We start from the raw sequence: 22,869 nt of genomic DNA, 5'->3' as shown, positions 1-22,869 counted from the left end.
TTGTCATTTGATAATCTAATGTGTAATCTATTTATATTTTTACCCTTTGCTCTCAAACCAAATTAGATTGAAAGATGCAGGACCATCTGCCATGAATTTGGTGTATTCATTGTCATTGAAGAAAACTGAGACATTTATACCTAAATTATAACCAAAATAATACTCTCATTTGCTAGAAAGACATTTTCTTTCTGATACTAGCTATAATGACTAAAACCTTATACTTCTTAATAGAAATGCTGTGCATGTTTTGCAAGGAAATATTTTGGAGAGAACTAGCTTTAGTGTTAGGACATAAACAAGGGCATGCAGATAATGGAGGAGTAGGGGAAGAAATACTAGGAGATTTTGAATTTTTAGGCCTCTAAAGTCTATATGAAATATATAGCTGCTTAAAACTTCAAGTCATATCCCAGAGATTTTCTTTAATTGGTCTGAGGTGGAACTTGGGCATTGGTATGTTTTAAAAACAACCTAGGTGATTTGAATGTGCAGCCAGCGTTGAGAACTATCTTGGTGGAAGATTGAACAAGGATCACGAGGTTGGCTGTTTAAAGAGATTACTTGGGGACTCTGAAAACACAGATTCTTTGGCCTCAACCCTGGAGTTTTAAATAGATTTGAGATAGTGCCAAGTAATATTTTCTTTTTCTTTATTTTCTTCCTTCCATACTTTTTTCAAAAATTTCTTCAGGTTAGACTAAATCTCAATTAGCTTGGTAAGTATCGTAGATGACAAGACTTTTATATTAATCAGCTTAGTTACTAAATAGATATTGAACAGCCATTTTGTGTAAGGATCTGAGCCTGTCCTATAGCACAGTGATTCTGAACATGGTTGATCATGAGACTCATTTGTGGGTGGATTGGACCACCCACAGAGATTTTTATTTTAATTCAGCATGTTTGATTTTGAAAAGCTGTTCATGTGAATTTGATGTGAAACCCTGATTAAGAATGATTTTTACATGAAGATTATTCCTGAAATTTTGAATGTAGATTTAATCATCTTTAAATTAGGAAAACATGCTATTTAAATAAAATTAGGGTAATGCTTTTAAGTCCCTTTTAATGTGCATGGTCACTCTGATATCTTTTTTAATTTAGATTTTTGTATTTTAATTTTTTGATTCACTGAAGTTAGAATGTTGACATATTCATTTTATTACATCCACAAAGAGAGTTTGCCATTGACAAGTAATTGTAGATGAATTTACTGGAGGTAAGGTCAAAGCTCCACTTCTTGCACCAGAAACATTGCTTAGGCTTAAATGCAATAGATCTAAAGGTTTATATTCATGGCAAGTTTTAAGCTCAGGCTTTAATACTCTCTATGCCTGCAACTGATTCCTAATCCACATTCTCTATTTTGTCATTTCTTTTCCCTTATTTAATGCAGAATTAAGTCCAAATGCCCTAATGAAGCCAATTATGATTTGGCCTCATTCCAAATTTTCAATTATTGTCTTTCATACTCTTGTCTCCCTCCAGATACCTTTATTCCACTCTTTTAATCTGAATTTTGTAATCTTTTAAAGCTTAGTTCAAAACCTGTTCTCCTCTAGAAAGCTTTTCCCAAACTCCTCAGCAGGAACACATTGTATTTATATCACTTATTACATTTTAATCTTGGGATCATAGTTCTTTCTATACACATCTTATCTTCCTTACTAAGTTGTAAATTCCTTGAGATCAGGAATTATTCACTTGCTTTTGTCATTTCCAACATGTGGGACAGTTATGTATGTATAATGGAAAAAGTCAAGATAAAACAAAGTTTGAGTTCCAGCTCCATCAAATAACACATGTGACAAGTTATTTTGATTTCAGTTAATCCCAATTCCCTAACCTTCAGAATGTGGAAAATACCACTTACCTTACAGGTTTGCTTTAAGGACTAAAGGGGTAAGCTGTTATCTTGTTTACACATAGAAAACCTTCAATAAATGCTCATTCTTTTTTCTTATCTCTTTCCAAAATATCCACAATACTTTGAAACTAACCTCAGTAAATACTAATAAAGCTAAATGATGCCCAAGACAATGAAAACCTGAACTAGGTTAGTGTTATGGGGAATGAAAAGGAAGAGATGGGTATGAAATAACAATATAAGCTAGAATTTACATGAAACAGTGATTTGCTGGGGAGAAGAGTGGCTGAGATTTTGAGCCTGGAATATTAAATGCCATTTAACAAAGAAAAACAGACCAACAACTTGTTTGAGGAAATGAATCAAAGGCAGTAAGTCTAGGCATACCATTCTAAAGGAAAAGTTGTAGGAGTAGCTGTAACTTCGTGGACTTCATAGAAATGATCTGGGGCATCAGTAATGAAAGGCTGGGTTAAAATGCTCAGCCTTGGTATTTCCTATGTTGAGTATTGGTGTCAAACTTTGACTATTAGAAGTGGGGAAATACGGAATTAAAGATTGATCTAGGAAAGAAATTGGTGTTAAATTTTAGGAATTCTTGAACCTCTAAGTTAGTAGTTTCCTTTTGTCTTCTTAACTGAAAATTTCTCACTGTAATAAGTTATATTTGGCACCAAATGATAATATATACTTATTTTAATGATTTTGTCCTGCAGATACACTAATAAATTTTTGGCAGAATACATTACAGCTGTTAAGAACTTTAGGTAGAAGTGTGGACCTCAAGTGTAAATTCAGAAAGTTTTGGCATATGTTACTTATCACAGTGAGAAGCACTATAGCATAATTTCTAGATGTTGGTATATGAACATTACTTTATAGCTTTGGGGGCTTGTGTGAGACTTGTTTGGCCAGATGAGTGTGCTAATGTTTGTACAATGATGGAAAATGTTTGCCTACTATGGGCAAAGTTTGTTTGTGGTTTCCTGTAGATTTTAGATAACACTGGAGCCATAGCTCCAGTGGAGCGACAGTCTTATAACAATGCCTTTTTTAGGATTGACTACTGTAAGACAAAATTTCAAGGCCGGTTTTTTTTAATCCTGCCTTTTATTATTGGTGCCCCAAATCATTCCACGAAGCTCATGAAGTTACTGGTACCCCTGTAACTTTTCCTTTGGAATGGCATTGCCTTATCATATTAGAGAAGTAACTCTTGCCATATCCTGCATTAGAGGCATACTTAATATGTGCATATTAAATTGCATACTTGATAAGCAAAAAGCTTTTGCTGTAGCCCCACAAGAACTCAGATTTGAGGTGGTATATGAAATAATACATAGTTGAAGAATGAAAATGATACTTCTAAATGTTAATTGATATATAGTCTCATTACCCTTTATTTATTCATAGATATGACTTGGAATGAACAGGAAAAGACTGAATTTTTTAAAGATAACTTTTGTAGTATATGTGGAGTAGTGCTGCAGTTTGAATCACAGCGGATTTCACATTATGAGGTAGGTTAAAATGAACAGGAATAGAGTCTAATAGGTTTTTAAATGTAGTAGATAAAATTTATTTATTATCTTTTTTTTGATTCTTATAAAAATCCTGTGAAGTAGGTGGTTTTAATTCCCTTTGACAGATGGGATGAGGAGACTGGCTCAGAGGAGGGGCAGTAACTTACTAGCTTAAGCTTGGGGAATTCAGGTTTAAACTCAGCCTTTTTGACTCCAAAGCATGTTTTCTTGTCTTCATACCATTCTGCCTCCCTTTCCATGTATCAAGCCACTACTACTTTGTATCCTTGTAGTAAATGTAAGGAAAGTTTTATAAAGCTTGAATAGGATATTATTACTGTGAATCAAGGGATATTATTGAACTCCAGAGTCTGTCTTCCTTTACAGTAAATGAAGGTTAAAAACAAAATGAACTAGTCTTGCACTTGACGTAGCCACATGCTTTTAGGCACAGAACCGTAGCATTCTAGAGCTAAAAGAGGGAACGTTTAATGTTCTTACTTCTTTAGTTTATTTATTAGAAAACTGAGACCCAGAGGGATAGTGATTCTCCATAGCTTATCTTAGTGTGACTAAGCTTAAAAATGATTTCTTCTGGTTTCATATTCAGTGTTCTTTCCTTTCATTTGCTGCTGTCTCCCATTTCTACATCATATTATGAACTAATGAATTTTTTTTGTATCTGGTATCTGCAGTACCAAAAGTATTAAAAGAAATGTAAAACCACTTATACTTTTTAAACACCTCATCTTGTTTTGCCCATTGCTAATCTTATTGGCAATAATATTTGAGTCCTTATGTTGGTTGGGATTCAGTTACTATAATTCCAGGTAGTGAAACTATGTTGGCTGTGGATTGAGAGGACCTAGGTTCAAGTCTTAACTCCACCATTGTTGTATAACCCTGGGAAAGTCATTTTATCTCTCTGAGAATGTTTCTTGAACCTGCAAAATCGGGGTGGTAAAATCTTTCTTACAATACTTGTGAGAATTAAATGAAATCAAATATGTGAGCCTGCCTAGCACATCTGGGACCCCAAAGCTCAAAGATTTAGAGTTAGTAAAGAAAGACACATAATCAAAGGGCTCTGTGATAACTGTGGTTGGAACCATTTGAATTTAAATTTAAAAAGTCACTTTTTATGTGCTTATGCAGTGTAGAAAATATACAAAAATACAAGAAAGTAAAAACCAATCATAATTCTATCACTTGTAGGTAACCATCATTTAATTAACTTCTCTTTAGCTTATATGATTCCAGTATGCTTTCTAAACACACACACACACACACACATTTTTACAAAAGAGAAGTGTGTATGTCATTTTGTACTTGTTTTTTCATGAAAGAACATATTCTGAATACTTTGTCCTATCATTACATATTTTTATTTTTCTGTAAACTTTAGTGCCTATAATGCATTATGTTATATGATGCTGTAGCATATTTTTTAATTTAAATTTCAGTGGCATCTGTAAGTTTGGTGCTTAAGCTTGTTAAATAATCAAATCAAAACTATACATGACTTTCCATATATTTGAAAGCATTTCTGTGAAAATACCCTACTTGAAAAGGTGTTTTTTCTTAATATATAGCTTGGTTAAATACTGTCAGACTATCTCAACATGGCATTTATTATACATGTAAAATAGAATAGTACGGTAGAAGCTTTGAATTTTAATAAGATTGCACTTATTAATATTTCCCTTCATATGTATACTTATATGTTTAAGAAACCATTCTCTGTAATTTTGTCATATAGATATTTCCATTTTCTTCTAATACTTAAAAATTTATTTGTTATGTTAAAGTATTTAATCCATCTGGTATTGATTTTCACCTATGGAGGGTGGTAAAATTGTTTTCTATGCAGATAGCCGGGTGTCCCAGCACTGTTTATTCAACAGTCTGTCCTTGCCCACAGATTTGTAGTGGCATCTCTGTCATATGCTAATTTTCATACACACATACATACATATATATGTTTATTCTGTTTTATTCTGTTATTCTGTTTTATTGTATTACTCTATTTGCCTGTCTCTAAAATAATTTCACCTTATTGCTATAGCTTTAAAATATGTCATGATGCCTGGTAGGGAAAATTTATATGAAAAAAAATCATTATAAAGTTAAAAGACAGACCACAGATTGAGTAATATTTATAACCCATGTAACTAACAAAGGATTAGTGTCTAGACTATATAAAGAATTTCACATCAGTTAGAACAAGAAACAACCCAATAGAAAAATGGGAAAGTGATATGAACAGGCTATAGAAGAGATACTCAACTTTACAAGTGATCTTATGGGAAATGCAAGTTAAAGTGATAATGAACTATCTTATCAAAACCATCATGCTGGCAAAAATTAAAATCTAATAGCACTTAACACTTCGGGAGCATATAGGAATTAAAAAGCACTCATATATGCTACATTTAGAGATGTAAACTGCTTCAACATCTTTGGAAAGAAATTTTACAATACCTATTAAAGTTGAAAACCCTCATACCTTACAAGCCAAGAAGTCCATGTCTAGGTATCTACTTTAAAGAAACACTTGGACACATATATTAGGAGATATACATGTTCAGTGCAGAAATGCTTGTAATAGCAAAATAAATATAAACATAACTGCCTTCAATAGGGGAGTTGATGGGTAGCATATGAAGTGGAATATATGCAGCATGTAATATGAATGAACTAGAGCTATATGTATCAACATGGAAAATCTGATATAATAGTGAGTAAAAAAAGCAAGTTTAAAAGGATATGAATGGAATGATTCCATTTTCATAAAAATTTTAAAATGACAGTAGTATATAATATTGTTTATGGGTACATGCATATCTAGTAAAAGAATAAAAATATGGAAGAAAATGACATAGACCAACTTTAAGACAGTGGTTACCTATGAGGAGAGACTGAGGAGAAAAGTATTGTTGACATAGATAGGAGTATATGTAAAATTTTACATCTTTTGAAAAGGAGATTTGAAAGGAATACAGCAAAATGTTAATATCTGTTAAAACTGGGTAGTGGGTATGTACTTCAGTTATATTATTTCCTGTGTTTTTTTATGTGATTGATAGATATCACAATTTAAAATGCTGCACAGAGAGAGTGATTGCTGCAGAGTATGTGCTCAGGAATGTTAGTTTCCTTTCTACCAACACCGGCATTTTAGTTATTATGTATTTTGTTATACATTTGTTGAAAAGTTTTTCTAATATGCTTAACCTAGAAGGGTTACTTTCTTCATATAAAAGAATTTGAGAGGGAAGTAGGACTGATTTGACAGCTCCATAACATGAGAAACCTAAGCATTTTCTGTCTTTCTTCTTTGATGAACTAGCTTCTGTCCTCAAGATTCTCCATAGTCCCAGATGACTCCTGGAACTCTGACCTTTACATCTTAATTCCAGAAACAGGAAGGAAGAAGGCTAGGAGGGCTTATCACTGAGCCTGTTAGGAGGTTTCCCTGAAATTCCACCCAACACTTCAGATTACATCTTATTGGCCAGAGTATAGTCACATGATTACATCTTGTTGAAAGGGAGGCTGAAACATGCAGTCTTTTAAAAAGCTGGGTATGGAGTTCAAAATTTGAAGATACTGACAGGTATATATAGAATAGGTAAACAAGATTATACTGTATAGCACAGGGGAATATATACAAGATCCTGTGGTAGCTCACAGTGAAAAAGTATGCGACAATGAATATATGTATGTTCATGTATGACTGAAAAATTGTACTCTACACTGGAATTTGACACAACATTGTAAACTGACTATAACTCAGTAAAATAAAACTTAAAAAAATAAATAAAAAGCTGGGTATATTGCCCAAGATGTGTATCTAAAGAAGAAGAAGAAATGTGTTACTGGACAAAAACTAGGAGTCTCGGTCAAAAACAAGAACCTAAAAGTTATTGGCCTCTAAATTATAGCATTGTTTTCATTTTAACTGAGATTTGGAGATTTTAAAGCATGTGAAGCTTTTTCATAGACTTGATACATACCAAATACATTCCAAACTATAGGTGCTGTTCTCAAATGCAAAGAGGTGTAAATTTGGCATCCCTCTGTTATTGAATAAACACAGTCATATCATATCTTTTTTCAGAGTGAAAAACATGCTCAAAATGTTAGGTTTTATTTTCAAATGCATGGGGAACAAAATGAAGTGCCTGTTAAGAAAATGAAGATGGATGTTGGGAATTTTCAGGTGAGTGGCCTGTGTTGCTGTAGTAATTCAAAACTTTAATTATTGAATCATTCTAACAAGATTGTGCTTATTTCAGGTGCATAGGAGTGAAGTAGTGAACAGAAACAAATTTTGTGATCTCTGCAACATGATTTTTAGCTCCTCAGTTGTTGCTCAGTCTCACTATGTGGGGAAAGTCCATGCTAAAAAACTGAAGCAATTAATGGAGGAGCATGATCAGGTATCTCCATCAGGATTTCACCCGGAGATGGGTAAGATTACGTTTACCTCTTTAGCTTCAATACAGGGTCTCTCTATCGTTGTTTCCTAACTCTGCCATCCATTTTCTGATTGGCGAGACTTTCACTCTGCTTCAATAACTTAATTCTTCTTTTGCTCTGTTAATCCCTTTGTGTGTTCTTGTCTTTTAATATGGGGATCATAATTCCTAGCTGAATTTTAAGAAAAGTTATGACCACTCCTTCTCAATTTATTAAATCCAAATAAAAGCAAGTGATTTGCTATGCTGTTGTAAAGACACAACAATAAGCCTGACATCTCTAGTTTCTAATCAAATCAAAATCTTACGTCCTTCTTACTTCTTTCCCTTGGCATCTTCTCATTCTTTTTTTGCTTTAGTACTTTTCAAAACGTTATCTCATAATGTGTTGTCAGACCAGTGTATTCACCATAATATACTTATAGTGCAGCATTTTCTGACTGTAACTGTAAGGAAAAAAATAGATGTTATGGAATCTCCTTCTACCCTAATAGCTTATTCCTTTCTTCCTATGACTGTAAAGAAAAAGTAACACCAGCATTATCAATCAGCAGTTATTGAGTACTTATTTTATGCTAGATCCCAAAGATAACAGAGAACTGTAAAATGTTGCCTCTTTCCTCCTTCCAGTGATGTTGGGCCACCAGTACATGAGAGAACTGACCCATAAATCTCATTTCTGGCTTGAAGTGGCAGAGTACACCCTGGAAAACCCAACGTGTATTTTGAAAATTTTATGTGCTGGAACAAAAAATAATATGATTAACCCTCTGGGATAAATAATTTACCACATTCATAGTAGCTTCAACACTTTAGGAATAAAGCATACTTGGTGTGGAAATTTTACTAACATTAATTTCCAACTCACTGTGTAGGCCTCATCAGCATTAAAGTATATTGCTATCTTAATAAATGAAAGTAGAATTATTTTTGAATTTATTCTAGTTTCTCTAATTTTTGTATATTTGTTTTTCTGCCTGTCAGTGGAAGGAGGGCCAGAATCAGTGTACTCTACAAGAGAAAGCATCTTGTAAAGCCATATCTTTAGTCCCCCAAATCCATTAATTTGGGCTCAGAGAGGAGACTAAATGAAAGAGCTCTGAAATAACTGTAATTGTGGAACTGTATAATTTCATTAGCCTTAAACAACTGTATAAATTTTATTTTGATATAGACATCACAAATCTGAAATGAATAGATGACTTACTTACTTATCAAGAAAGACACCAACTTAGAAGTTGGTACCATCCATTTTACCCTCACTAATTTCAACAACCATCCTAAAATAGCTCATGCTCTCATTGATGTTTCAAATGAATATAATTCACTTGAAATAAATGCTTGATGCTGAACATTCCTTCCTGTATCTTTGTTGGAGAAACTTGGTAACAGACTTGTATTCAAATTTCTATTCTCAGAGAAGGAAATTCTTTTTAACCTGAGTACCTTTATCCAACAGCCCTGTGTGGAAAAATGTTCAGATATAGTAGGTTTTTAAAGAACTCTAAATTTCCCTAATACTTTATAATGAATGCAACTCTAATGGCTGAACACATGTTGATCATTTTCATTACGACTATTTCAGCAGGTGTGCCTATTACTACTTCTGCAGAGTCAACTTTTCTGAAGCCCCTTGCTGTCAAGCCTCCTCCAGGTGGGATTAAAGACAAGACTATGCCTTCCTCTTCCAGCCCTGCTTTGGATTTGAATAATCCAAACAAGTATTGCAAGCTCTGTCCTGCTTCCTTTAATAGTCCATTAATGGCCCAACAACATTATGTTGGGAAAAAACACAAAAGAAATGAAGCTAGGAAGAAGTTTGTAGACAAGATAAGAGAGAAACCTCTTCCAGCAAAATCAGATGCAAATGGTAAACAGTAAAAATATCCCAAATCTCTTTCTTAGGAAGTTTATATTTTATAAAACATACTGGCTTATGTATATACCATTTTACTCTTATTGAATAGGAAGTTGATAATACTCATGGGATCATAGAATTTTAGATAAGTAAGGACTTTTGAGTCCATCTAAGTCTGTCTGTTGGTTTTCTAGCAAATGAGACACAGAAATGTTTAGATGATCCTTATTAATTACAGAATCAAATATAGATATTCTCATGTTTCATATTATATCATAGGTACCTAAGGAAATATTTTAAATTAGTATCATGTTGTTATATCATTGAATCACTAAGAATGACTTAAGTGTCTCTTGGGGGCTTGGCTAGTCATTCTTGGGAGTACAAATGAGGATATAGCATATTCGTTGAAAGGGCAAGTGTGTAAACTAGTTGGGTTAATAACACATCATTGCAAGAGGCTGCAGACATGGATTTTTGTGTATATATTTCTGGTAACCAGAGGAGTGAAACATTATATTTCAGACAGTCTTCATAGAGGGAGTATATGATTTAGATTGGTAGAAGTGGGAAGGAGAGAGGATGAACAAAGGAACTGAGAAAGAGTAGCAAGAATTCAGGCACAGTAAAGATTCTGATCCCGACTGGAGTAATCCACTTGCTCTTCTAACCATATTTTTTTTTCATTTTTTTCCTCCACAGGCATCTTCTCACTACTAGTGTATTTTATTGCCTTTTCATATTCTCTCTTTCATCCACTTCTTTTCCTCTACTCACTATTATTTTTCAATTCTTTCCTTACTGGACCTTTCTGCTTCATGTGAAAATGTTCATTACTCCCTCCTTGAGGCTCTATTCTTTGTCATACGTAACTCCTTATGCTCTGAATCTTCCCCTGTGTTTCTATTCCTGTTCTGTTTCCTTTGGGGGCTCTTTTTAAAATTCATTGCCTAAATGTGGGTGTTCTCAAGGTTGCATTCTTGACCTTAATCTATAAACATGATATATTCCATTCCCCTGATTTCATCTCTTATCTGTATGCTTATGACCTTTCTGTCAAGCACTAGACTCATATATCCAAATGGCAGCTACTGCTGCACTTGGATACCTCATAGCCGTTTCAGATCCACTCAGTCATTCAAAGTAGAAACCTGTAGTTAACTATATATCCCCCAAACCATGTTCTTCACTTTCTGCATTTAATGAAGCACCAAGCCATTACTGTTTTACCTCCTGTATATTACTGTTCCCTTATCTTCAGCTCTGCTTTTCCCACATTAGTTCAGGCTCTCAACATCTTTCCTAGAGCTTTGCTACTCAAAGTGTGATTTGTGGCTAGCATCACAAGCATCACTTGGAATCTTGTTAGAAAAAAGAATCTCAGGCCTCACTGCAGACTTACTGAATCATAATCTTCATTTTTAAAAGATCCCTAGGGGATTTGTACTCACAAAAAATTTTGAGAAGCATTGTTCTAGAATATTGCCACAACATCCTAACTACTCTCCTTGCCATCAGTTTTGTCTCCCCAAATCCACCCTCAGTTTAACTACTAGCGTGTTTCACCTAAGTGTACATCTTTGCATGTCATTCCCCTGCTTAAAAATCCTTGTTTCTCTATTTTCTAAGGATAATTATGTGGGTCAGAACCTGCAAACTGCTTATAGTTTCCAGAAACTATTACACCATTGTTTTTATCTCTGTGTCCTTCTTCATGCTGCCATTTGGCCTGGAACATCTTCGTGTCCCTCTTCTCTTGACTAACTTCTTCTCATTTTTTATCATGCTACTTCCCTGGAAGCCTTTTCACTTCCTTCAAGGCTTATCTTCTGTGCTTCCTTAACCTGCATATCTAATTCTCTCTCCTTGTGTCTTTATCTCCCATTAGAGTGTAAATTCTTTGAGGGAAGGGACTTCATCTAACTCATCTATATTCCCAGTACTAGAGATAGAAACTGGCACAGAGTAGGCCTACTTCGATAGAGATTAGTTTAATGTATGAATCAGTGAAGAATTAGTCTTTATATATTGAGTGCTAACTCTATGTTTGTACTGTTAAGTTTGCTACTTAATGTGATTCAACATATTCCCCCTAAGTTACATACAGATGTATGTTTTTATCTAGGAATTTAAAGAATGTTGATTTAGGCAAGTATAGAAATAGAAGTGGTAGGGCTTCTGAAAGGAGCAGATGTTTGGAGAAATGATAAACTTCCACTTATTAGGGTATTTTTCCTATTGCTGTGCTGAGGCTTATCTGAAGGAAATGGCTTCTAGTTTAGTGGCATTAGGTAAATTAGAACTGAGAAGTGTGTCAGTTATGAGAAGTGTGTGCACTCTGGTCACTTCTGAAAGGAGGGTCATTTTAGCACTCTGAAGTTTCAAGGTTATTAGAATGAGAGAAGGAGGATTTCGGTGAAATTTTCAACTGGCCAGGGAGTGGGTACTAATCATCAGCATAATTTACTCCAGTCATCAAAATCATTTTACACTAGCCTCTGAAGCTAGAGCTCAAAGTACAGATTTTCAACCCTGCCTTGACTATTTCATTTTGAGAACAGTAAACATTGGAGGATTAAAAAATGGCTGGAGAATTTAAATTAGTTAATGAGAATTTTAAAGAACAGCAGCAGAAGAAGCTTATATTATAAGTGAGCAAGTGGTAAGACAAAAACAATTCAACATGTGCCACCTTCACTATTTTTACTCTTCACCCATTTTTCTCCTTTCTGTCTCTGCCTTCTTTTCTATCTTCTATTATTTATATGTTTCTGCTATATCTAATCTCTTCCTCCTTTTCTTCATCATTCTTATTGCTTTGTTCACGTCCCTCATCCAGCCCAGATCTTTATTAGCACAGGAATGGCTACCATAACGATATGGAACTAAAGTATGTATGTATTTTTTATTTATTGTATTTGTTTTGTTTATTTTACTAATTTCTGGCCCCATTTTTGCACTTAGATGTCTCGCCTTCACCAGTAACTCAACATATCTAAAATCGAATTAATAATTTTCCTTAAAACCATATTGAATTTACCAAATTTTCTACCCTTGCCAGTAGTACCACTATTTTTTGTCACCTACACTTGAATCTTTGAGGATATCTTTGACTACTTACTTTCCCTATATCCTGTTCATCAACAGTCTTACCAAGTTTTCTTGGAACTATTTCTCCTTCCTATACCCTTCCATTACATTTTCACTACATGATCTCACATTTTAATGCTTTAACCACTCCTGGAAGACTTTTCTTATACTTCATTGTTATTCTGTCACAATCTAGTAGCAAGATTTCAACCCTGGATCAGTTGTACAGTCTACCTGTTCTACTTTTACATTCAGGATACTGAGTGATGCTACAGAAAATTATATAAGGCTAGAGATTGGGTACCTCTACAGAGTCTTAGTATCCAGCCTCTATGACTTTTAGTCCTACTTAATCCTTTTCCTTTTCCTTCAGTTTCCTTTCAACAGTGATTTTAAGCCTATACCACTCTCCAAGACTCTCTTCTGCTGTTCAACAGTCCCCCTCCTCACACCCCTCAGGCAAGCTTATTCCTTATTTCATCAAGAAAAATTTGGCCATCAGATATGAATTACCAAGTATCTTGCCTTAACCAAATCATTAGGAAAACTTTGGCCATCAAATGTGGATTACCAAGTATTTTACCTTAACCAAATCATCCCTCAACCTTGAGTTTCCCTTTAACTACTATACTTTCCCCTTTCCTTCTTAGTCAAGTTTGTTGTTGTTTCTCAAATATATTCTTACTGTCTTCACTGTTACTCACTCCTCAACTCATTGCCATTTTTTGATGCACATTCCCCTAGCCCTCCACACCACCAGTGTATTGTTTCACTGAAACTTCCTCACAGGGTCATTGTGGCCTCTAAATTTCTAAATCCAATGGATATCTTTACTCCATTCACTAAACATTCCTCTTTTAAAAATCTCTACTTCCTTAGCTCCTTTGATGTCACCCTCTCCTGTTCATTCTTATAATTGTCCTTTACTTCGTGACTTTTCATAGGCCCCCTTCTCCTCTACCATCTTAGTTTAAAGAGTGGCACTATCCAGGGTTTTTATCATTATGTTGCTATTCCTGTACCCACCCATACATTGGCCTCAGGGGATCTCAAGAACTCTGATTGTTTTAACTACCCCTCTGCTCTGACTTCTCCAGAATCACTCTAACCTGTCTTCTGCTTTTCATACTCCCATATCTAACTGCCTGTTGGACACCTTTACATGGAAATCTCACAGATATTATCAGATTCTGTGTGTCCTGATTCAAACTCAACATTGCTTATTCTCCAACCTCCTAAAACAGTATTTCCTTATGAAGTTCCAGTTTCAGTTAACAGGATCACCACCCATTCAGTTGCCAAACTATGCTGAGGGTTATTTTAGACTTCTCTAGAGTCTTCCTTTTCTCTTGTTGCCCACGTTCAGTCAGTCACTAAATTTTGTCTGTGTTAATGGTAAATATTTCACCAATCTCCCTGCTGCTCTCTACTGCTGCTGTGACCTTTCTAGCCCATGCCCTCCTTATCTCTTGCCTGGTCTAATACATTTATGTAACTGTGGTCTCCTTACTTCCAGGCTTGCTCCTCTCAAGTTCATCCTCCATATTGTAGTTAGAGGAGAGATTTCTCCAAAACATACACCTGACCATGTCACATAACTACTTAAGCCACTTCAGGTTTTCCCAGCCCACAAAATAAAAAGTCTAGGCTCCTTAGCATAACATAGAAGTTGCTTTGATCTGACTCCCTATTGCCTCTCCCATCTCGTCCCCTTATCTTTTGTTCTACAGCAATTCCAGATTTTAACAAGTCCCTGTAAATATTTCTTTGCTTTTTTCATGCTATTTCTTCTGTCTACAGTACTCTTCTCAGCTCTTTTCACCATTAACTATTTTTCATCCTTCCAAGCTTAACTAAGGCATCATCTCTTCCTATAGCCTTCTTTATACCTTCATCTTGTACTAAGTGCCTCTGCTTCCTTGAATTCCCATACCTCTTAAGCATACCTCTCTTACCTTTTACCAAATGAAATTGAAATCCTTTGTTCATGTATCTCTTTCTCACTTGGATTTGTGAGCAACCTGCCCATTTTATTCATCTTGTACCCCTAGCATCTAGCATGATGCTTGGTGCCACAGAAGTGTTTAGTGTTTGTTGAACAGATTATTTGAATTCAGCACATCATGTTCATTTTTGTCTTCACCATACCTGATATTGTTTTCATGCCTTGGAATGCCCTACCTTATTATTTTTTTATAATTCAAATCCTCTTTCCCTCCAAGATCCATCACAACTTCCATCACTGCTCTAGCTCTTGGTGTTCTCCCCTTTCTTTGATTTTTCATAGGCTTTACTGTTCATTGACAGTTGCATTAATTATAGACTTGTAACTGAATTGGCCTCCTTGAGACAAAGGGTTGTATTTTATTCTGCAGTATCCTTCTCAGTGCTTTATGTGGTAATGAGTATATAGTGTTTCTAAATATTTAGTAATTGTTTATTGAGGGGCTGGGTCATGTAGTGGGATAAACATAGACTTGGATAAATGTTTGAAGTCACTTGCCCAGTTGCATATCAGCTTCCTCAGGTATAAAATGAAAATTAGACTACTTCATAGGATTGAAAAAGGATGAAATGAAGCAGTGTATACAGTACCCATCACAGAATAGATCCTCAACAAATGTTAGTTATCTTGAAATATTGTTTCCTGTCATAATTTAAAAACAGGTAAATTGAACATTTTCTATTTTTGTTCATAAGCTAAATCCCACATTAAGTTGCATTTTTGCTTACATGCAGCTCTTGATTGATTTTCCCCACTTAAGATATTAGACCAGTGGTTCTCATTCTTGACTAGCTATTAGAATCATGCAGGGAGCTTTTAGAAATACCAATGCTCAGCCCATACCTCAAATCAATTAAATTAGAATCCCTGGGACCTACACATCAGGGTTTTGTTTTCTCTTTGTTTTATTCCCCATGTGATTATGTTAAAGAACCAAGACTGAGAGCCACAATGTTAGACTACAAAGACATGCATTTACCCAGTCTATGCTTTGTAAACAAAGACCTAAGTCTGGGGAGTTAGGAGATAGGGCTGTGATTAGGAGAAAAATGGGATCCACAAGTGTTAAATTATGGGTAATTCTGAAAGGTAAAGTGTGCAAAGATGCTTGAGTTTCTGGGTGAAGTCAGAAACAAGGAATCCTAGCAGGGCTGAGGGGAGCACAGCTGGACAGGGCCAAGGAGCAGACTCATATAGGAGAATGGACAGTATAAGAAACATAGTAGAGTTAGGTTTCAAAAGGATTAGGCCAGGAATTTTGCTCTTGGGGGCCAATAAATAGGCTTTATCTCTTCACAGAAAGGGTTTACATTGTTTTTATGTATTATTTTCTGAGATGTCTGTATCCTGGAAAAAAGATTAACTATATGAAAAAGACAAGGGCCAAGGTAATAGAAATCAGATCACAGTTATAGAACTATCTCAGGATCTTTCATATGTGACCTTCAGCTCCTCTAAACTACTGTATTACCTATATTATAATCTTCTGATGTAATTTGTGAAGAAACCAAGGAGGAACTGAGGAGAACATTACATACAATATACCCTATAAGCACTAAACATACAATATCTGAAATATAATGAGAGTTCATAATCATAATGAAGATCATTGGCTTGATAATCTAGGGCAGTGGTGCTCAGCAGTGGCTGCACAGAAAAATAATCTACAGCACTTTTAAAAAGTAAGACTGATTCCACCCCTAGGGATTCTGATTAAATTGGGCTGATGTGGAGCTGTAACATGAATATTTTTAAAGTTCTCCACATGGTTCTAATGTGTAACTAACATTGAGAACCACTAGTCTAAAGGAAAACAGGACTCCTGCTTATCTTGCACAACTTAGGTGTCCTCAAAATACATACGGGATTGGCCAAGTGAATCTGAGCTTTAATTTTCACACCTCTTAAATAAGGTTTGTAATGATTTCCTGAAAAGGGTTGTTATGAGCATGCAGAGTCCTAGATTTAGTCCTCAGCTTTGCAAGAAGTTCAAAATCTTCAGGTTGATCAGCCTCAAATCAGGGACTCACCAAACCAAAATTGGAAGATGCTGATAAATAACCAAGGAACTGGAAAGGTATTCACTTAGTGTATTTTCTACGCATTCTCTGACAATAGTTAGCTGGGGTATTGTTAAAATATAAATTCACTATCTCAGTGAATCATATTCTCCATTCTCTAGAGGAGAGTTCTGGGTATCTACATTTTCAACTAACTTTCCAGGTGAATCTTATCTGAGAATTCTGGTAAACATTGTAGCTTAAGATAATATATTGTCATTCTGGTAATACTGATTTATGGTAGAAGGAGAAATGATGTATTTCCAGTTTCCAGGTTTTTAAAAAAAAACCTTATCATCTAGTGTATTCTCTTTTTGCTATCAAGAATATGAGAAACCAAAGTATAATCAGAAGTGACTTGGTAAACACAAAATCAGAGCACAGGAGGAGAGGATAATTTTGAAGAATCATTCATTAAGACTTTGACATAACCCGTTGAGCTCTCCTGGGCCCACCACAGAGTATATGTCAATAGTAAGCGGAGTCCTCATGTTATTCAAAGTCAGAATCTTTCTTTTCCCTCGACCGTAGTCTCCTGTTTCTATGAATAATCATTGTTTGAACAAGGCCAGTACACTTAGTAGTGATTAATTTTGTGTCCTTTAAATGATTAAGTTGCTGTTTCATTTAAAAAGATGGCCTTGCCTGACCCTAAAATCTCTGCAGCCATCAATTTATTGCCTCTTCCTTAGGGTGGGATTGTTTTTATATTTAGCTTATTAAGTTTATTAATTTGCTGCTTCTGACCAAAGAGAAGGTGAAAGGATGATAAGATTAAGAAAATAGAAATTAATCTATTTCCTGCTTCCAATTCTACCTAAGAATAAGAATAGAGAAGTAGCTGTATACCTATTCTATAGTTCTTGACACTTATGAAGTGATAACTAGTAGTTTTGTCTAGAATTTTGCTTTCAATATTTATCCTGAGAGTGGAGCTCACTGAACCTCTGTCCTTTCTAAAATCTGTCTGTGGAAATTACTTTTGGTAAACTAATGTACTACAGTGATTTCAAGTAAGAGAGTAAAAATTTGTTTTTATTTGTATTTAATATTTTGGGATGTTTCAGATTTTAGTTGGTAGAAAGAGAATTAGGGGCAAACAAAAAGAGGTTGGTTGAGAGATTAAGAGGCAAAAATTGATTGGGCATGCTAAATGTGAAGTGTCTGGTGCACTTCTGCATAGCAACAATAAGCAGGCAGATAGTAGTTTCTTAGGAAAGAGGCCAAGGCTAGAGAAGCAATGCTGTGTAGTGTAACGAATTCTGGGCTCTAAATTAAGAGACATGGGCTCTGAGAGGCTCTCTCTATTATGAACGGCTCTGTGACTTTGACCAAGTCATTTGACATCTCTGGGCCTTATATTTAAATTGAAGAAGTTAAAGTAGTTGATCTCTAGTTAATTCCTGTCCAGCTATATGATTCTAAGTCTATTCCTATTGACCTTCTTAACTTGTACTCTTTTTTTCAGCGTTTAGTATGAGAACCTACGTTTGTCATATTTGTAATATCACCTTTACATCTTTAGAAATGTTCCGGTCCCATATGCAAGGAAGTGAACATCAAATTAAGTAAGTATTTCTTGCCAAAATGCTCCTGTGACATCAAAGACCAGTGCTTCTGTCAAATGCCTTTGCATGTATTTTACAAACTTTCTCGGCATTCATTTCCCTAAGAGTTGATCCTGGGTATGGTTGGTGGTATTTGCATGCTAGTACCATCTCCCAGGGAGTTCTCTAGCCATGATAGTATACTGACAGGGCTGGCTAACTAGTACCTCTCCTGACCAGACAGCATTGTTCTTCTTTGTAAAGATGCTAAAGGATCATTCTCAGGCTAGCCATACAAATTCAAATAATCCCTGAATGGTTGGCTGGTTTCAGGGATTCAGTGATCTGGTCATCATCCTTCCAGTGGGGTATAGTGGTTAAGTAAAAAGGTTTTATTATTCGACAGAACTGAATTGGAATACCAGATCCATCTTTCTACCAAATGTATAACTTTGGACAGCTCTGACTTAAAGTGGTTATAATGAAATATAAAATATATATATACTGTGCCTGACCTGGCACATAGTAGAAGCTCAATACACATTTATTCCAGTCTATTCTGTTATTTTAAGGAGGAGAAGATTGTGTGGACTGTTGGGGACTGCATAAGTCAGGTAGCCAGATAGAGGAGCACTTAACTATTGTGTATTTGTTTTGTTGCTTTTAAAATCAAAGCATACTATTTCTTTTTTAACTTTTTTTGTTGTTGTTTGTTTTTGTTTTTTGGTTTTTTTGAGGGGGTGCAATTAGGTTTATTTTTATTTTTTTAACAGATGTACTGGGGATCAAACCCAGTGCATGCTAAGCACACACTCTACCACTGAGCTATACCCCTCCTACAAAACATACTATTTCTGTTACATTATTTTATTCTAGTAGAAAATATTTATATTATTGAATCTGAATACTAAGGAGCTAAATTGTCTCACTCACCAAATTAACCTTCATTTAGACTCTTTTTAAAAAAATCTCAGGTTTCCAGAACAACTAGCTGTCACATTTATAGATCTGTACAAGGAATTAACTAATCAAAACTTTTAAAGCAATGTGACATTCAGATCAGACCATCTTCAGGGCATTAAATATTATTGGTTCTTTCCCACACATCCTTTACATTTCAAGTACCGCAGCAGTGTCAGATATGTCTGCTTCTTTGTACCCATCTTCCCTTTCATCCCAAGCCTGAAAATTTTTTGTGCACAAAAAATTGTGAGGTGCCTAGGAAATACCTGACTGTCCCTGCTTTTTTTTTTTTTTTGGCGTACAAAGTCACGATGTATAGCTTTTATATTGAGGTAAGTTTAAAAATTTTGTTTTGGTTTCTGTTACATTTGTTTTTTTCTAATATTTTTGAAAACAAAGCAACAAAAAATAAAGCAATCTAGTGACAAGAACTTTCTACTGTCTTGTTTGCAGAGAATCTATTGTTATCAATCTAGTGAAGAATTCAAAGAAGCCACCAGACTCTTACCAAGATGAATGTACAGATTACGTCAAAGTACAGAAAGCCAGAGGACCAGAACCAAAGACTTGTTTCAGAAAGATGGAAGAGAGTTCTTTGGGAGCCCGTGGGTATAGAGAAGTGGTCGATTCCAGATACAGACATAGAATGTTTGAACAAAGACTCCCATGTAAGACTTTCCAGACATACCCAGGATCATACAGTATTTCACAAACCGTGGAAAACCAGTTACCTCATTGCTTACCAGCTCACTCAAAGAAGATGTATGACTCTTTCCAAGATGAACTGGAAGATTACATCAAAGTGCAGAAAGCCAGGGGACTTGATCCAAAGACTTGTTTCAGAAAGATAAGAAAGAGCTCTATGGAATCCCATGGGTACAGAGAAGTTGATTCTGGACCCAGACCAAGAATGTGGGAGCAAAGATTTTCACTTGAGAATTCCCAGACCTACCAACAACCATACAATATTTCACCAGTGGAAAACCAACTACATCATTGGTTACCAGCTCATTCAAAGAGGACATATGACTCTTTCCAAGATGAACTTGAAGATTATATCAAAGTGCAGAAAGCCAGAGGACTAGAGCCAAAGACTTGTTTCAGAAAGATAACTGATAGCTCTGTGGAAACTCACAAATACAGAGAAATGGTTGATTCCAGATCTAGATATAGAATGTTTGAACAAAGACTCCCATGTGAGACTTTCCAGACTTACCCAGGATTATACAATATTTCACAAACAGCAGAAAACCAGTTACCTCATTGCTTACCAGCTCATGACAGCAAACAGAGATCAGACTCTATGACTTACTGTCAACCCACCAGAGACTATTTCCCAGAAAAACCAGTACCCCTGAGCCTTAGTCAGCAGGAAAATAACTCTGGCCCATACAGTGTAGAATCTGAAGTTTACAAGCACCTCTCCTCAGAAAACAATACCAGTGACCATCAATCAAGTCATAAGCGGAGACATCAGAAGAGAAGAAGGCACCTGGAGGAAGGCAAAGAAAGGCCAGAGAAGGAGCAGTCCAAACATAAAAGGAAAAAGAATTGTGGGGATACAGATTTAGACAAGGACAAGAGCATCCGACAAAGTAAAAGAGAGGAAGATAAAGTCAGTGTCAGTTCAGGAAAGCTTAAGCATCGAAAAAAGAAAAAAAGTCATGGTGTACCCTCTGAGAAGGAAGAACGTAGGCACAAGAAAGAGAAAAAGAAATCTGTTGAGGAAAAGACAGAAGAGGAAATGCTTTGGGATGAGTCTATTCTTGGATTTTAAACTTTTAGCTTTGTTTACTTAAGGAGAAATCGGTTAAGAATAGGGAAATTTAGACAAAGACGGGAACATCCAATGAAGAAAAAGGTGGATACAGCCTGTGTCAGTTTAGGAAAGCTTAGTTTTTTGTGTGTAAAAATTGAAATTAAATTGAAAGAAGAGATAAACAAGCTTAAACCTTGAAGAAAGAAGAACAGAAGACCACAATAAGAACATAAGAGAAAAGGAAGCCTATTGAAGAAAAGACAAAAGTGTCAGTGCTTTGGGTGGAATCTTCTCTTGGATTTTGAAGTTTTCAGTTTTGTTTCCTTAAGGTTGAATTGAAGAAATAAGTTGAAGAGCTGCATTTTATGAAATTCATGTTATTTAAATTTTCCTAAGTGGACAGTTACTTTAACTGCTAACAAAAGCCAAGTGAAGTAAAAGTATTCAATATGCCTTTTCCTCAAATTATTTTTCCTCATTTCTTAACATGAAAGAAAAGTTACATGTTTCTTACATATAATTTTCCTTAATGAGGCTGTCTCTACTCCTATTCATCAAATTGCTGTGATAGTGAATTATTTACCTATGGGAGATAATTTATTTTAAATGAGAGAATTACCAGGCATTATAGAATCCATCCCTTGTTTCGGTTTGTGTTAGTGTTGGTGGTACTTTACTGTTGTTGTTGTGTGTTTGTTTATGTTTCTTGGTTTTCTCCAGGGAAAATGTGTGAAGTGATTTAGACTGATTTTTGTTTGTTTGTTTGTTAAATCTAATTTGCAGTGTATTTTTGTACTTTCTAGTTCTGAAAGTGGAAAATGAAACAGTCTATAATAAACTTAGATGATATATAGTTTTAAAAAGCTCTCAAAAGTACTGAAAAAAATCAGTCTATATTCTGGAAATGTTTATATTAAAGTGTTTTAATTTCTACATACTTGTTTTATGTAAATGATCATTTCCCAGCTAGTTATTATTTTATTTTGAGAGTGAGAGGGGAAATAATTAAACAGTTTGCACCTCTGGGAAGATCTGACTATAAAGTTGTAATAATTTCATTTCTCCTACATATTGCTTAGAAGGCTGATATTCAGACTTGAGCTCAGTTTTAAGTTAGAAAAATAAAACCAATTAAATACTTGAAACTGAAGAAGGAAGAATTTATAAATGGGAGGGGACAGTGGAGAGGGGGCATTACCTTTGAATTGTTTCATCTTGATTATTTTCTTTTACTCTGGTTCTCCCTTTTTTATGATAAACATCTCTTTTAAGCATTTCAGCATCACCATGGTATAGTAGAAAAAGTAATAGCCTGGGAATCCAAGTCTAGGATTCTGGTCTCAGTTGTACCATCAAGCTGTGTGACCTTGTAGGAAAAGCATCACAATCCAACATGGAGTCATCAGGAATAGGAAACGTAGGCTATACTATTCCCTTGATGTGTTAATCCTATTAAAAGTAAATAAATTTAGATGATGACTTATCTGCACTTAGGCAAATAATTTAATAGTTATTTTTCTTTGAGATTTGAATAAAATGATAAATATCAATTGAAGCATAATATGATTGGGTGGGCTTATACCTGGTTTGATGAATAGTCCAAAAGGTAGTTAGATGGTGCCCAAATTAACTTTTCTTCCACAAAAGTGTTGGTATAAGATGATTGGTGTTATAGTATCACTTCCCCTGTCTTTAAAAAACACATCTGGTGTA

The 22,869-nt window shown here is 35.1% G+C and overlaps 1 protein-coding gene across 7 annotated transcripts in view; it reads left to right on the top strand.

The window, feature by feature from the left end:
* The window catches only part of ZMAT1 (zinc finger matrin-type 1), a 29,421-nt gene extending 7,328 nt beyond the window's left edge, over positions 1-22,093 (top strand). For 2 of the 7 annotated variants that reach the window (XM_031671502.2, XM_072956577.1), the window contains exons 2-7: positions 3,284-3,390; positions 7,514-7,615; positions 7,692-7,866; positions 9,460-9,744; positions 18,356-18,455; positions 19,851-22,093. In XM_031671502.2, the coding sequence (XP_031527362.1) occupies positions 3,284-3,390; positions 7,514-7,615; positions 7,692-7,866; positions 9,460-9,744; positions 18,356-18,455; positions 19,851-21,174 (2,093 nt within the window). In that variant the 3' untranslated portion in view covers positions 21,175-22,093. Of the gene's footprint in view, positions 1-3,283; positions 3,391-7,513; positions 7,616-7,691; positions 7,867-9,459; positions 9,745-12,179; positions 12,623-18,355; positions 18,456-19,850 lie in introns of those variants that run through there. The other 5 variants (XM_015252054.3, XM_031671503.2, XM_015252053.3 and 2 more) reach the window with 5 other exon arrangements.
* The last annotated feature ends 776 nt before the right edge of the window (positions 22,094-22,869 follow it).

This window comes from Vicugna pacos, chromosome X, assembly GCF_048564905.1.
Source record: "Vicugna pacos chromosome X, VicPac4, whole genome shotgun sequence".
In the NCBI taxonomy this organism is placed as follows: domain Eukaryota; kingdom Metazoa; phylum Chordata; class Mammalia; order Artiodactyla; family Camelidae; genus Vicugna; species Vicugna pacos.
This window is presented reverse-complemented; position numbering and strand designations above follow the sequence as displayed.